At 50.7% G+C, this 14,961-nt stretch overlaps 1 protein-coding gene across 1 annotated transcript in view; it reads left to right on the forward strand.

Annotated features, from left to right (window-relative positions):
* Positions 1-14,961, forward strand: part of GSTCD (glutathione S-transferase C-terminal domain containing) — a 74,633-nt gene that overhangs the window by 1,987 nt on the left and 57,685 nt on the right. Inside the window, exons 2-3 of the mRNA XM_055142215.1 lie at positions 9,318-9,757; positions 10,697-11,122. Coding sequence (XP_054998190.1) covers positions 9,338-9,757; positions 10,697-11,122 — 846 coding nt within the window. The 5' untranslated portion in view covers positions 9,318-9,337. The remainder of the gene's footprint in view (positions 1-9,317; positions 9,758-10,696; positions 11,123-14,961) is intronic.

The raw sequence follows: 14,961 nt of genomic DNA on the forward strand, positions 1-14,961 counted from the left end.
GCTGTGGCCCAGTGAGGCTGGGGTCGGGGGGGCTGCGTGGGATGACTCCGTGATGACGCACAGATCCCAGATGCTCCCTCCTCCCGGGAGAGCTGAGGGTGTTGTCAGCTCTTTCTGCCTTTCAGTGTTTCACACTTTCTGCCCGTTAAGCAAGCAACTAGTTTTGATCATTGTGATCTTGGCCTTTAAGGACTAAATTACACGTATCCTCACATCATAGAATACGCACTGAAACAACTCCAAACTTGAGCTTTGGGGTGTTGCTGCTCCGGGTTTACTCAGTTCTTGTGGTCACTCCTGGCGATGCTGAGGGGCCAAACACAAGGGTCCAGCAGGTGTAAGAGCCAGGCAGGCATCTCGACCCCTTAGCTGCCTCTGCAGGGGCGTTTTCATCCATGCCCTTCCTTTGGCACTGCTGTTGTGGTGGCGAGGGTCACACGGGCGGGGGGCGGGGGAGATAGTGCCGTGGGTAAGGTGCTCACCTGTACGCAGGCAATCCGGGCTTAATCTTTGGGGCCCCATTTGTTCCCCCGAGCCTGCCAGGAATGAGTGATCCATAAGCCAGGAATAAGCCCCAAGCGGGCTGTATCCCCGAACAAACAAATAATAATAATACATAAAAGTTATATTACTCTGGTCCCATGGACTTTCATAGTAAATGATAAATAACATTTAAGGGTTTAATATGGTATACATTATTTGGTTTTCACAACACTACGGTAGAGTCTGTTACTGTCCACATGTTATACATGAAGAGACCAAGACCAGAATTCACTGCTGCTAACTCTGAGTCATTTGAATCCAGTTAGCTGGCTACTGAGTTTGGGCCCTCATGCATAGCGTCTGCAGTTCTTGGTATGCAAACATTCTTGCTCAGTGCGCGGAATCTACACGAAACGGTATCTCTGCTTCCCTTCACAGGTTCAGAGGGATCTTACTTACTCCTTTTCTGGTGATGAGCTTGTTTTTATTTTAAATTGTACTTAGTTGGCTCGTATGCTGGAGTTAGTCATTGGAGGGGAACCGGCTGTCTCTGGTGCTGTGATTCCTGAGGTCTCTGAGTGATTTCCGGGCACTCATTCCTGTACTCTCTCCCACCCTTGGACAAGAACAGCGAGCCTGTGGACCACTGGAGAGCAACGGTCAGGTGCGGGGCTGTAAGGGGAAGGGCAGGAAGGGAGTAAGAGCAGTGCTTTCAGACTTGGTGATTGCAGGTGATGGCACGGAAAGAGCAAGTGGCCCGGACCCCTTGGGAAGGGCATGGAGAGGGAGAGACTTGTTTTGTTTTGTTTTTTCAATTAGAGGAACTTGGGTTTTTTCTAATTTTCGGGGGCAATACTGAGTGATGCTCCTGGCTCTGCACTCAGGAATTACTCCTGGCAGTGCTTGGGGGACCGTACGGGATGCCCAGGATGGGACCCAGGTCAGCCACGTGCGAGACAACCAACCACCTTACATGCTGGACTATAACTATGGTCACAACAAACAGAAAGTTTTAAGCAGGAGTGTTCTTGGCACCTTGCAAGGAGTGAGCAAAGGGCCAGTGTGAGTGTAAGTAGCACTGTCTGTAGCACTGTTGTCCCATCCGTTGTTCATCTATTTGCTCGAGCAGGCACCAGTAACGTCTCCATTGTGAGACTTGTTACTATTTTTGACATATTGAATACGCCATGGGTAGCTTGCCAGGCTCTGCCGTGCAGGCGGGATACTCTCAGTAGCTTGCCAGGCTCTCCGAGAGGGACAGAGGAATCGAACCCAGGTCGGCCATGTGCAAGGCAAACGCCCTACCCGCTGTGAAGTGCAAGTACCAGATCAGAAAAGGGTTGCCAGGGTGTTTTATTTTGACTGTGAATGAATGTGGGTTTTGAGCAGGGAACATCCACTAATTTTCTGTTTGTTTTTATTTGTTGGGGGCACACCCAGCAGTGCTCAAGGCTTGCTCCTGGCTCTGTGCTCAGTGATCGCCCTTGGTGGGGCTTGGGGGACCCTAGGGGATGCTGGGGATCCAACCTGGGTCGCGTGCAAGGTAAGCGCCTGCCCACTGTACTCTCGGGCCCTGACTTTGTTTTTAAAGGCTTTAGCCTGTTTTCAGAGAAAGGACGTTAGTGTGGACATTCCAGAAAAATGATGAATAGACTTTTGTGGTATTTGTACCATCTGGTGAGGTCGTAGATAAGAGAGTGGTAGAGATTCTCCTACCAATGACTAGTCATTAGGGGTTTTTTTGAGGAATCTTTTGTTTCAATTCAGTTCAGTGTGTAGTGAGTTACATTATTTAAGTTTATTTCTAATTGTGTAGCATAATTAAGAAGTGAGAAGTCAGTAATCAGAGGAATGAATATAGATTGTGAGCTAGGCAAGGCGCCCGGCCAGCCGTGGCTGTTCAGAGGCCCAGCGAGGATCCAGTGACGAGAATCATGAAGAAACTAGCAGTGAACCACCGCCCCACTCCCCCCCCCCAAAAAAAAAACCTATCAAGAAAATAATCCGTTGCTTGCTGAGGGTCATTGTCCAGTAATGACCTGCCTCTAGAATGGTCACTTTAATCAACATTCCCTGAGAATAATACAATTTCTGGTGATTTTGTCTTTGGTAAAATTGTTGCAATAAAATTGCATCAAACTGGGGCTGGAGCGATAGCACAGCGGGTAGGGCGTTTGCCTTGCATGCGGCCAACCCGGGTTCGATTCCCAGCATTCCATATGGTCCCCTGAGCACCACCAGGGGTGATTCCTGAGTGAGAGCCAGGAGTAGCCTCTGTGCATCGCCAGGTGTGACCCAAAAAGCAAAAACAACAGCAACAACAACAAAATTGCATCAAACTTCATTCATCCTGTTGCTCATTGTTTTGCTTGAGCAGGTGCCAAGAATGTCTCCATTCGTCCCTGTCGTGTGCTAGTGTAGCCCAATGGCGTTCTGCTTGCTCCAGGAACACGAAGAGCCCCACACCATTCGTTCAGGGTCTTGACGAAGAAGTCTGACCATCTCGTAGGTGGGCGGCCAGGCGTTCTTTTGACATCCTGTGGAATCGAGTTGGTAACAGCTCTAGTCCAGCGGTCGTCTCTAAATCGCATTACGTGTCTGGCCCATCAGATTTTCGACACGTTGGCAAACGAGGCAGTGTCTCTGAGTCTCGATCTTTGACAGAGGTTGGAACTCCGGATTCCTTCTCTCACTTGAGTGAAACATGATACTCCAAGCATAGCTCTTTTGATTCCTCTTTGGGATACCCGAGTAGTGGTCTCGTCCTGTTTGCGTAGGGCCCAGGTCTCTGAGGTATATGTTAGTGCAGGAAGAATGGTGGAGTCAAGAAGATGTGTCCAGAGCCAGAGGTTCTTTGTCCTCTTAACAACTTCTTCCATGCTCTTGAAGGTGTTCCACGCTGCTCTCTTCCTCCTGCAGAGTTCTGGTGCCAAGTCGTTCCTTAGGTTGAGTTCTCGAACCCAGGTACACATAGCTGCTGCATTCGGAGATGTTAGTTCCGTTGAGAGCAAATGGAACGCCAGGTACTAGTTCGTTTTTCATGAACATCATTTTGGTGAGATTCAGCTGCAATCCGACCTTTCCACAGTCACTGTTGAAGTTGGCCAGTATTCGTGCCACTTGGCTAATGTTTGATGTTATTAGGATGATGTCATCCGCAAAGCAGAGATGGTGTAGTTGCCGACCGTCTATCTTCACTCCCATTCCTTCCCATTCCAGTCATCGCATGATGTTCTCGAGGGTGACACTGAAGAGTTTCAGTGAAATGGTATCATCCTGCCGAACCCCTCTCTTTACGTTGATGATCGCTTCCTTGTAGAATGGTGAGATCCTGGTGGCGAATCCATCCATAATACAGCTCACGGAGAATCCTGATGTACTGAGTTTGTAACCTGCTTGGTTAGGGCTTCAGTGACCGCTTCATCCTCAACACAAGCAAAGGCATTCTTTAAATCGATGAACATTAGACAGAGCGGCATCTTGAACTCTCACGAAATTTCAATGAATTTGGTCACTGTGTGGATATGGTTGATCGTGCTGAATCCTTTTCGGAACCCAGCTTGCTCACATAGTTGTCCTTTATCTAGTGTTCTGCCTATTCTGTTCAGGGTGACTCGAGTGAACAACTTGTAGACGACAGACAACAGGCAGATCGCCAATAGTTACTGATGTCATGGCTGTCTCCCTTCTTGTACAACAGAACGGTCCTGCTGGTTTTCCACTGGGAAGGAATCTTGCATTGAGACAGGTAGCGTGTAAAGAGCCGAGCCAGTGTATTGATGAGTACTGGCAGCAGGTTCTTCAGGTGTTCGGGTCTGACCTTGTCCGGACCAGGTGCTGTACGTGTCTTTACCAACAAAATGGTATGTCGGATTTCAGAAGGGAGGATGTTGGGAACGACATACCCATCCTGCGGAATTTAGTATGTGGGCAGGTGAAATTCTAAGTTTATAAATTTTTTTTTTTTAGGAAATGTAAAATGTAAAATGCCTTTTCTTAAATGTTTTAAAGTAAGATCTCTTTATAGGTTGAATTAACACTTTTGGATTAATGCACATTTTGAAATGTACAGTTCTCAGCCCTGAAGAAAATAATATGTACATTTAAGGATTGAGTATCAGAAGTAGTATATGTACTTAAAATATGCATATTGGGGCTGGAGTGATAGTTTCGTGGGGTGGGCGCTTGCTTTGCACACGGCCGACCCAGGTTTGATTCCTGGCACCCCGCATGAGCCTGTCAGGGCTCTGAGCATAGAACCAGAAGTAAACTGCCAGGTGTGGCCCCCACTCCCAGGAATATGTATTTATTCAGAATTGCATTCTTTGAAGTTTGTTAAGCTGTCAGTTCCACACATATCAACAATTTCTTATTTGATCAAAAGCAGGTAAAGGTTTGATATTGTTACATCTGCAACTTTGGAGTCTATTATGTAACATGTAGCTTAGCTGCTTATCTCTGAGGTAGTACTCAGTGCAGGGATCTAGACTTGAAGTTTTAGTATAAACTTTCCACCTCTTTTAGCTTATCCAGAAGTATTTTTTCTTAACCCCCTTCTGAATATCGGAGGAGTGAAGTAGTACGGTGGCTCTCGTGATACAGAGGAAATGCCTTTCAAGCACGCCTCTGCCGTCAGCTGTGGAACAGCCGTCCAGCTCCCGAGGCTGGGTCTTACCCCGCACCCGGAGCAGTGGCTGCGCGCTACGTGACAGAGCTGGAAAAGAGCGAAGGCCGTTCTGTGGTTGACGAGGATGGAGCTGGGTCACAGGGCCCTGCCCGGGGAGCACGGAGAGCCTTGGTGACTCTGTGCTGGCGCAGGGACCTCTCCAGGGCCCGCGTCGGACGGGTGAAGAAGGCGCTCCTGAGGAGACACACTGGAGAGTCAGAAGGATGGGGGAGGCTACAGAGGAGTCTGATGGATGGAGGAGACGCTCCTGTGGAGACACACTGGAGAGTTGGGTGGATGGGTGAGGCTACAGAGGAGTCGATGGATGGGTGAGGTGCTCCTTCGGAGACACACTGGAGAGTCGGGTGGATGGGGGAGGCTACAGAGGAGTTGGATGGATGGAGGAGACACTCCTGAGGAGACACACTGGAGAGTTGGATGGATGGAGGAGGCTACAGAGGAGTCAGATGGATGGGTGAGGCTCTCCTGAGGAGACACTGGAGAGTCGGGTGGATGGGTGAGGCGCTCCTTCGGAGACACACTGGAGAGTCAGATGGATGGGTGAGGCGCTCCTGAGGAGACACTGGAGAGTCGGGTGGATGGGTGAGGCTACAGAGGAGTCGATGGATGGGTGAGGCGCTCCTGAGGAGACACACTGGAGAGTCGGGTGGATGGGGGAGGCTCTCCTGAGGAGACACACTGGAGAGTCGGGTGGATGGGTGAGGCGCTCCTGAGGAGACACTGGAGAGTCGGGTGGATGGGGGAGGCGCTCCTGAGGAGACACTGGAGAGTCGGGTGGATGGGGGAGGCGCTCCTGAGGAGGCTACAGAGGAGCTTCTTTCACCCGGGTCTGCAGACTCGAGGCAGAAAGTTCTGTTCTGTTCTTTTGAAACTCTAAAGACATGGTACAAATGAAGAACATGAAATTTGTGCAAGTTTTGGTAATACGTAACATGTCAGAAGCAATCTGATTTAGTTCTCAGTGAGTGGAAGTTGTCCAAGGAGAGTCGTGTTTTTTTCAGCTTCAGGATGATTAAGTCACATTGTTTATCTCCCATGAAGAAAAACATCAACCTCCAGTATTAAGATTTTTTGGTTAAAAGTCAGTAGAACTTTTCATTGTCCCTCAAGCATCTAAGTTTTATATGTGGCAGGTTATTGCTGCTCTGTTTTGTTGACATATACAATTTATTAAGTGCTTACAGTGAGGAGTTTGCAGATTATACAAAAAAAGAAAAAAAAAATCGAGTTACCGAGGTCCTGAGGTGCCCGGGAGCGGCAGGTGTGTCCATCCGTCACTTGCCTTCGCGGTTCCTGCGTATCCTCAACCCTCACAGCAAGGCATTACTTCAGTTTGATTTTTGTAAAAACCGGGTTACGAGGCCTCGCCCCAATTGCTAATTTCTAACCTGCCAGGCAAGTGAGGGCACCTTTTCCCTTTCAGGTCTGTTTCCTTGAGGACTCGGGCATCTTCTTTGTACCATCACTGCCAGAAGATGACCGAGAGGATTGGGAAATTAGTCCACAGTTTTGCAGAGTAAACTCTTGGGCTTTGATGGGGCAGTCGTACAGTTCTTTTCCCGAAGAGCCCGCCTTGCACTCGGCGGACCTAGGTTCGATCCCCGCATCCCGTATGGTCCCCCCGAGTACCACCAGAAGTGATCCCTGAGTGCAGAGCCAGGAGCAACCCCTGAGCAATGCCCAGTGTGGCAATACGTAAGTAAATAAGTAGAATAAACCATTGGGCGTTGAGAACAGACCTGTGGGGCCGACTCAGGGTGACCCGGGCACAGCGTGGAAAGCTTTGGGGCCTTGGCGGTGCTGCTGGTGCTAGAAGCAGAAGTCTTAATACTATTGTGAATCAGGTGCTACAGTAATAAAAAAAATTTTAATTCTTATTTACAGCTACATCAAATAGTTTCCAGAGAATGCTGAACAAAACATGGTGCAATCTGTTATGTCTATTTAAAAATATGGAAAAGTGACTGTTAGCATTATTAAACGATTTTGAAAGATAATGCAACTTATATCCCGTTTTGGGAATGGATGATTAGCTCCTCTGAAACACTGAAGTGTGGGGCTGAAGCCGCCTTGTTAGCAGCGGACCCAAGTTCACTCCTCAGCGCCCCAGGTGGTCCCCTGGGCCTAGCCAGGTGTGGCCCGAAAGCCAAATAAATAAAACCCTGAGGGGCCTCAGAGAGCACAGTTAACTGAAGCACATGCTTTGTGCAAGGAGGGTCAGGGTTAGTCCTTGGTGTTGCATACACCCCCCCCACCCCCCCCGACACGCAGCCAGGAATAGGCCCTGCACACCCCCGGGTGTAGCCAAAAGGCAGAAAAATAGAAATTCACTAAAAAGTTGAGTAAGAAGCATTAAAAAGTGACTTTGGATTGAAAATTTTTAGAATGTTAATGGAATTTAGAATATCAAAGGAATTTTTGAACATTGAAGATTTCATAAAATTCCGGGCACACTGGTACTTCAAATATGCATCTGGGTGGCATGTGTCGTTTTTAAAGGTTTCACTCTTCTGCAACCACAAGGACACCAGCATCCTGTTCCTGCTTCCACGGTGACGGCCTCTTCAAGGGTGCCACCTAGCGTCAAGTGCAGGGCTATGGTTTTTGGATTGGAATTTCCCCTAGGAAATCTTGTATCAACTTAAATTCTCAATAACAGACACACGTCTTAAGGAATGTGATTTGCAAATGCCCGCCCCCCCCCCCCGTAATTGTGTATTGTTGCATCTGTAAAACACAGTGGCTGTGTTTCTGATAAACCTGTTCAGCAAGAGCTCCGTGATAAGATGTACAGACCCGTAACAGGCATTAGGCAGAACAGGAACAAAACACGTTTCCAAGGAGGGTGGGGCTTAGGGTTTGGAACTTGAACCCAGAGCCTTGGAAGATTGATACTGGAGGAAATATCTGACAGGGGTGAGGGGCTTCTGGGCAGAAACGTCAGAGGTCCTGGGCGGGACTGTGACCAGACTTCCCGGAGAGGAGGAAGCTGTCGGCTGGGCCGGGAGCCTCGTGGAGTCGGTCCGAGAGCTGTGTCGGCTCCTGGGGGATCTTGGCTGTTTCTCCGAGGGGGAAAGAGTCGCAAGGGGTGAGAGCTTCGGCCTCACCCTCGCTGCTTGTTGACTAGGCCGGAACGGGAGCGGGAGGGCAGCAGGCGTAGAGGCTCTGGAACCAGCAGGGCTGGTGCTTGGCTCACAGAGGAAACCATGGAAATGACATGCACGGCCAGACGCCACAGAGACGCTGAAGTGGAGCCCGAGCAGGCGGTGGGAGTGCAGGGACCAAGGGGAGGTCTCGGCTGGGCCTCTGGACGCTGGTGCCTGGGCGGCAGGTGCAGGGAGGTCGGGCTCCCGGGGCTGTGGAGAAGGAGGAGCTGGATCCTCTCTGCACGTGTGAGGTGGTTTAACCACCGGCGGCCTCTTGAGCTGCGGTCGATGCAGTCCACGGCGGGGAACCCCATGGTCTGCCAGGAGTGAGGTCACGGGGGCTGGTAGGAGGCAGGTGACACAGTACTGGGGGTCGCGCTTTCCCGGGCTCTCGGTGTTCTCGACTCGTGATTTCCGTCCCGGGCATGTTCTCGCCTCTGTCGTGCAGAGGTGACCGAATGCTCCTTTCGGGGCTCCCTGAGTTGTTAACTGAGCAGGCGGAAGTACTTGTTTCTTCTGGTCTTCTCTCTCAGCCACAGAGACGCTCGGCCCTGAGGTCCGTGATTCCCGAGTGGCGGGTCGCGGGCGGGTGCCCGTGCAATGCGCTCCACCTTCAGCTGCCTCCCGGAAATCCTTCTTTCCCGGGGCTCGGGGCCCTGGCGGTCACTCTCGGTGATTCCCAGCCAGCCAGTGGCTGTTGTTTCTGTGCCAGGGCCACCGCGGCACTTGGGGAGTCTCCAGGGCTGGCCTCGTGCCGCTCTCGGCCTCCGCGTCTACACCCGCGCTGGGGTGCCGGGAACCGCAGCAGCAACTTAATCCCTCTACTGCTCCCCGGCCCCGAAGGACTTTTTTGGGGGGAATTCTGTTGAGACCAGGAACACATTTTGTGACTCTTCTCTCTGACAAACGCTAAATAGGTTTTAGAAATACTCCTTTCTCTTCGCTTGTAAGGTAATGTGTCAGAGCCGCTGTTTTCAGTGCGTCTCTTCCCTGTCCTCCAGGTGTCCGGAGCGAGGAGAACATGAAAGGGGCTAAGCAGCGCCCCCCTGCAGAGTGCCTCTACCTGAGCTTCTCCCACCGGGCCGAGGGCTGCGTCTTCCCGCTGCACACGGCGGCGAGCCTGTTCCTCTTGGCCTACTGCGACTGCAGAGCCTTCAAGGTGTACTTAGTTCTCACCGAAGACCGTGAAGACGTTTCACTGCCCGAAAGTCCCCCGGCCCCGGGTGTCCAGACACACGTCATCTCCCGGGACGAGCTGCCCCCCATAGTCCAGAATTGCTGTTTGCCTGCGGTGGTGGAAACACCCGACAATTTCTGTCGAGCTGGGCTTGCGGTCGTGCTAAGACACATCATCCAGAGGGCCTACGACTTGGACCCCTCGAGGAAGGAGCTGCTAGAGCTGCTGGGTTTCAAGAAGACCTGCCTGAAAGCATGTGCCGAAGTAAGTCTGGGCTGTCTCTGGTGCGCAGAGCTGTGAGGGGCGGCCACTTCCGGGTGTGGGAGAACACTGGAAACGCGTCTGCGAGGTTTTGCTTTTTACACCCAGGGACATTCGTTTAAGCTGTGCTGGGGATGTCAAACTAGCCTTTCCTCGGCCAGCATGTCAGCGCAGTGTTGAAATGTAACATTGGAGAACTTTGTGACATGTGACATGTGACATGTGAGAACTTTGTAACATCTGTGAACTTTGGAAGTGCTTTCTGGAGGATGACGTTTTGTCTTAGTTACTTTGAGAAGTTGTTACTAGCTGCGTTTTTAGGGGCTGGAGCAATAGCACAGTGGGGAGAGCGTTCGCCTTGCACTCGGCCAACCCGGGTTCGATTCCCAGCATCCCATATGGTGCCCCGAGCACCGCCAGGGGTGATTCCTAAGTACGGAGGCAGGAGTAACCCCTGAGCATTACCAGGTCACTGTCACTGTCAGTGTCACTGTCACTATCATCCCGTTGCTCATTGATTTGTTACTGTTTTTGGCATATCCAATACGCCAGGCTCTGCCGCTCGGGCTCCATACTCTCAGTAGCTTGCCGGGCTCTCCGAGAGGGGCGGAGGAATCGAACTCGGGTCGGCCGCATGAAAGGCGAATGCCCAACCGCTGTGCTATCGCTCCAGCCCCATCACTGGGTGGGACCCAAAAAGAAAAAAGAAAGGAAATAGCCACAGCTTTGGGAAGCTGCTGTTCTGGGGTTGGTGCCACCCCTAGAGGTTCCGGGAAGGAGGAGAGCCCTGGGGGCCAGCTCAGGAACACGGCCTGCGCTTTGGATGACCAGCGCCCGTGTCCCGCAGCTGACATCCCTGCCCCCCGCCTCCCCAGGGTCGGCTGGCCTCTGTGCCGGCCTGGTCGGGGGACGACGCCTTTCACGGCGGGTTTTGTGTTGCAGGTCAGCCAGTGGACGCGACTCTGTGAGCTCACCATCCCGCTGGCCACTGAGCACTTCCTCCGGGAGTCCCCGCAGGCCCCGTGCGTGCCCGCCGAGCTGCAGCAGCTGGAGCGGAAGCTGGGGGAGCCCGTGCGGGTGCACAACGACGACAAGCTGCGGCGGCAGAAGCTGAGGCAGCAGCAGGCGGCGGCGCCCGGCCCCCGCCCGGCCCAGGCCCAGCGCCCCGGCACGGGCCCCGGCCCGGAGCTGCAGGCGGCCTTCTGCAGGCTGGGGCTGCAGGAGGAGCCGGCCGCCGCCCCCCGGGAGCCGCCCCGCGTCCGCAGGGCCCGGGCGTCCGAGCTGCCCCCGCTGGAGCACGTGTTCGCCGAGGGCCTGTACTTCACGCTGGCCGACATCGTGCTCCTGCCCTGCGTCCACCTCTTCCTGGTAAGGCCGCGGGGGCCAGCCCCTCCCTTCTCTGCCGCATAGACGCACGCCTCGGCATGCTCACGATTCATACTTCTGTCAGTGCCCTGGCTGAACCGGACGGGAGTTCCCCGTGTGTGTGTGTGTGTGTGTGTGTGTGTGTGTGTGTGAGAAAGAGAGAGAGAGAGAGAGATCAGGGGCCATGCCTGACAGTGCTCATATGTGTGTGTGTGTGTGTGTGTGAGATGGGGGTGGGCCATGCCTGACAGTGCTCGTTGTGTGTGTGTGTGTGTGTGTGTGTGTGATGGGGGCCACGCCTGACTGTGCTCTTGTGTGTGTGTGTGTGTGTGTGTGTGTGTGTGTGTGTGAGATGGGGGTGGGCCACACCTGACAGCAGTGCTCTTGTGTGTGTTTGTGTGTGTGTGTGTGTGAGATTGGGGGCCATGCCTGACAGTGCTTGTTGTGTGTGTGTGTGTGTGTGTGTGTGTGTGAGATGGGGGGCCACGCCTGACAGTGCTCAAAGTTGTGTGTGTGTGTGTGAGATGGGGGGGGGCACGCCTGACAGTGCTCAAAGTTGTGTGTGTGTGTGTGTGAGTGAGATAGGGGGGGGGCCATGCCTGACAGTGCTTGTTGTGTGTGTGTGTGTGTATGTGTGTGTGTGTGTGATATCAGGGGCATGCCTGGGGTCCTCTGGGCCCCAGGGATCACGCTCCTCCCTTCGGGCGTTTGCTCTAGTTCTACCACTGAAGCTCTCGCCCCAGCTCCATAGAAACTCTGGATTTTGTGGAACGGGGCCACTTCTCGTGATTTTCTGCCTGACCAGCTTTTGGTTCGGGGAGAGGCTGGCGGGCCCGGGGACGGTCCATTCTCCACGCCATCCCGCATGCCCTGTGAATATTTTTTAAGTGTCACATGTATTCATGTTCTGATATCTCTGGAGTGGGGTGGGCAGAAACATTGATTCTCTTTTCCTAGTCGAGTGGTTAAAAATGTTCTTATTCCCGACCTTCCCCTTTATTAACTCAGTTCACAGAGGGGTCACTGATACCTGTCATGAAATACTGATGGTCTTCTTCATAATTTCCTTAGTTTACTGTGTTCATGTCTAATTTAAAGAAAATTGGATCAAAGTGACACATCTATTGACTCATTAAATATGAATTATATAGTTATCTGGTCACAACTTATTTTCAAAAGGAAGGAAAGATGCTATGTGCATTTAACACGTAATAGATTCTTACTCAGAGAACTTGAGAAACTGGGAGAAAATGAGAACATTTTTTAATTATTTACTTAGGATTAACCTTCATTTGCATAGCATATAATCTATTCCTGGGCAATTAAAATTTTTGGTGAAAATTTGGTAAAACTTGGCATCTCAGAACGTCATTTAGACGATTTTCAAACTTTTTTTTTTTAATTTAATTTTATTTTATTAAATCACCGTGTGGAAGATTACAATGCTTTCGGGCTTAGGTCTCAGTTATACAATGCTGAAACAACCATCCCTTCACCAGTGCCCATATACCACCACCAAAAAAAAAAAACCCACACAGTACACCTCCCATCCCGCCCCCCCACCCCCTACCTTGTAACTGATAAGTTTCATTTTACATTCTGTTTACTTTGGTTACATTCAATATTTCAACACAAACCTCACTATTGTTGTTAGGAGTACCCCACTAGATTCAGACCTACTGTGAAGACAAATAAGGTCGCGCGGCCGTGATAGGTTTTGAATTTCTGTACTTTGACAAGAAGTCCAGGGAGATTTCTTCCAGATATTAGATAATTGCAGGCTTGAAAACCCAATCTGTGGTCGTCTTAATATGGCGGCCACCGCGCCCTTCATCCCCGGAGAGAAAGAGGCGAGAGAGAGAAATACCTTTCCCCTCCCGGGCAGGCACGGGGCCGAGGCTTAGTTCTCAGGCTGGAGACATTCTGCGAGGAGTTGCTCACACCGAAAGAGGTTTTGCTGGGTCTGGATTCATGCTTGTACAGCTGCGGAGAGGCCGCACGTGCGTGCGGCCCCCGGGATCACATCTCGGCGGTGGGATTTTCAAACTTTTTTACTCACAATAAATAATGCTTTTTACAAGTGATCAATGTACATATATGTACCTTTGTAGTATGTTTATAATTACTTAGAAAATGTCATCTTTCTCTATATGCTTAATATTCTAGTTTTTTTATTTCATTAAAAAGCATGTTGCCGGGGCTGGAGCAATAGCACAGCAGGTAGGGTGTTTGCCTTGCATGAGGCTGACCGGGTTCAAATCCCAGCATCCCGTATGGTCCCCTGAGCACCACCAGGAGTAATTCCTGAGCTCAGAGCCAGAAGTAACCCCTGTGCATCACTGGGTGTGACCCAAAAAGCGAAAAAATAAAAATGAAAATAAAAAACATGTTGCCTTTGAATTGGTCATATGCAGCAGTTTGAAAAATGCTCACTGGGGGTTGTTCTTTGATGACATTTTCTTGATTATTGACTCAGAGTAATAATTTGTATACTTGTATCTGAGTATACTCAGAGTATATTTGTATGGTAGTGTTTTGAGTATTTCAGCATACAAGAAGTTAGATATAAACCCTGTTTGTATAAACAATTTCTTGTACTTATTTAACCTTGAGAGTCCAGTTAAAGTAGAGTAAAATATTCGTGTGTGTCAATTTTTTTTTTCCTAGCTCCTTAGGCTATAATTATTGCTAGATATTTTTGTAGAGATTGTCTATGACTTGACCTTTTTACTTCTCCGTTCATAATCATGTCATAATCTAGTTGTGACATTATAAGTGTTCCCATGGAAACAGCATTCAATGTCTTGTCAGGAAGCAAGAATAGTCCAAGTTTTAAAGAAACTGAGGTCTGGTGGGAATGCCAGGAGGTCACCTGATGGTGAGAAGCAAAACTGTGTCTGTGTCAGGAGCAATAGTTAAACTTTCTAGTTTGAAGAGTAAAAATCTTATTTTAAGTGCTGCATGATGATTAACAAACAAACATGTTTTGAGTGCAGCAAATCATAAATCACATTTGTGATTCCACTTGCGTGAAATTCTAGAAAAGGAGACTTGACTCATGGACTGTCTGGCCGGGCGCAGACTGGACAGTCACAGAGGTGCTCCTCACGGTGGCCTAAGGGCTCGGGCCACCTTCTGGGGGCGGCTGCCCCAGGTTGAAGCTGAGGATAGGCCTGCTGCCCCGTGAGCACCTCGGGACCCCCAATACCGTCCCGCCAGGCTTTTCCCAAAAGGGAGAGACTTGACTGCATGCCGGCATGCAGGGGAGGCCGGAGCAGTGCTCAGAACCACGCCCCACCCCTTCTCTGGAGAAACTTTCGGTAGGTAGAAAGGTTAGAACATCGGTTTCTTCTTTCTTTGGTTTTGGGGGCTACTCCCAGCTTTGTGCTCGGAGGTGCTCCAAGAACTGCAAGCCTGCACTCAGCTATTGAGCTCTCCCTCTCGCTCTCCCTCTCTGACCGTGTTCTGTGTGTTTTCTAAGAAACAGGACGTGGTTTTTAGACGGATATGATGGGAGCTCGAGACCGTCAGGTCCTTTGACATCCTGAATGCACACTGGTAGTTTCTGAGTGCTTTCCCCGAAGGCATGACCAGCAATAGGTCCTAAGGTCTGCTGGCCGCTCTGAAGCCAGCGGCAAGACGGAACGAAGAGGTTTGTGTGAGTTTCTGCTTGTCGTGCCTTCCGGAAAAACAGTTATAACAAATGTTTATGTCTCTGCAGAGCGGACACTGCAGACCACAGAAGCGTTGTCATCCTTTGTGTAAGCCCGTTAGCAGGCGTAGGTCGTACTTGTTCTCCGGGGCGGGGGCCAAGCTTGCGGTTTGAACCTGCACTTAAGACA

This window comes from Sorex araneus, chromosome 6 (assembly GCF_027595985.1).
Source record: "Sorex araneus isolate mSorAra2 chromosome 6, mSorAra2.pri, whole genome shotgun sequence".
Classification (NCBI taxonomy): Eukaryota; Metazoa; Chordata; class Mammalia; order Eulipotyphla; family Soricidae; genus Sorex; species Sorex araneus.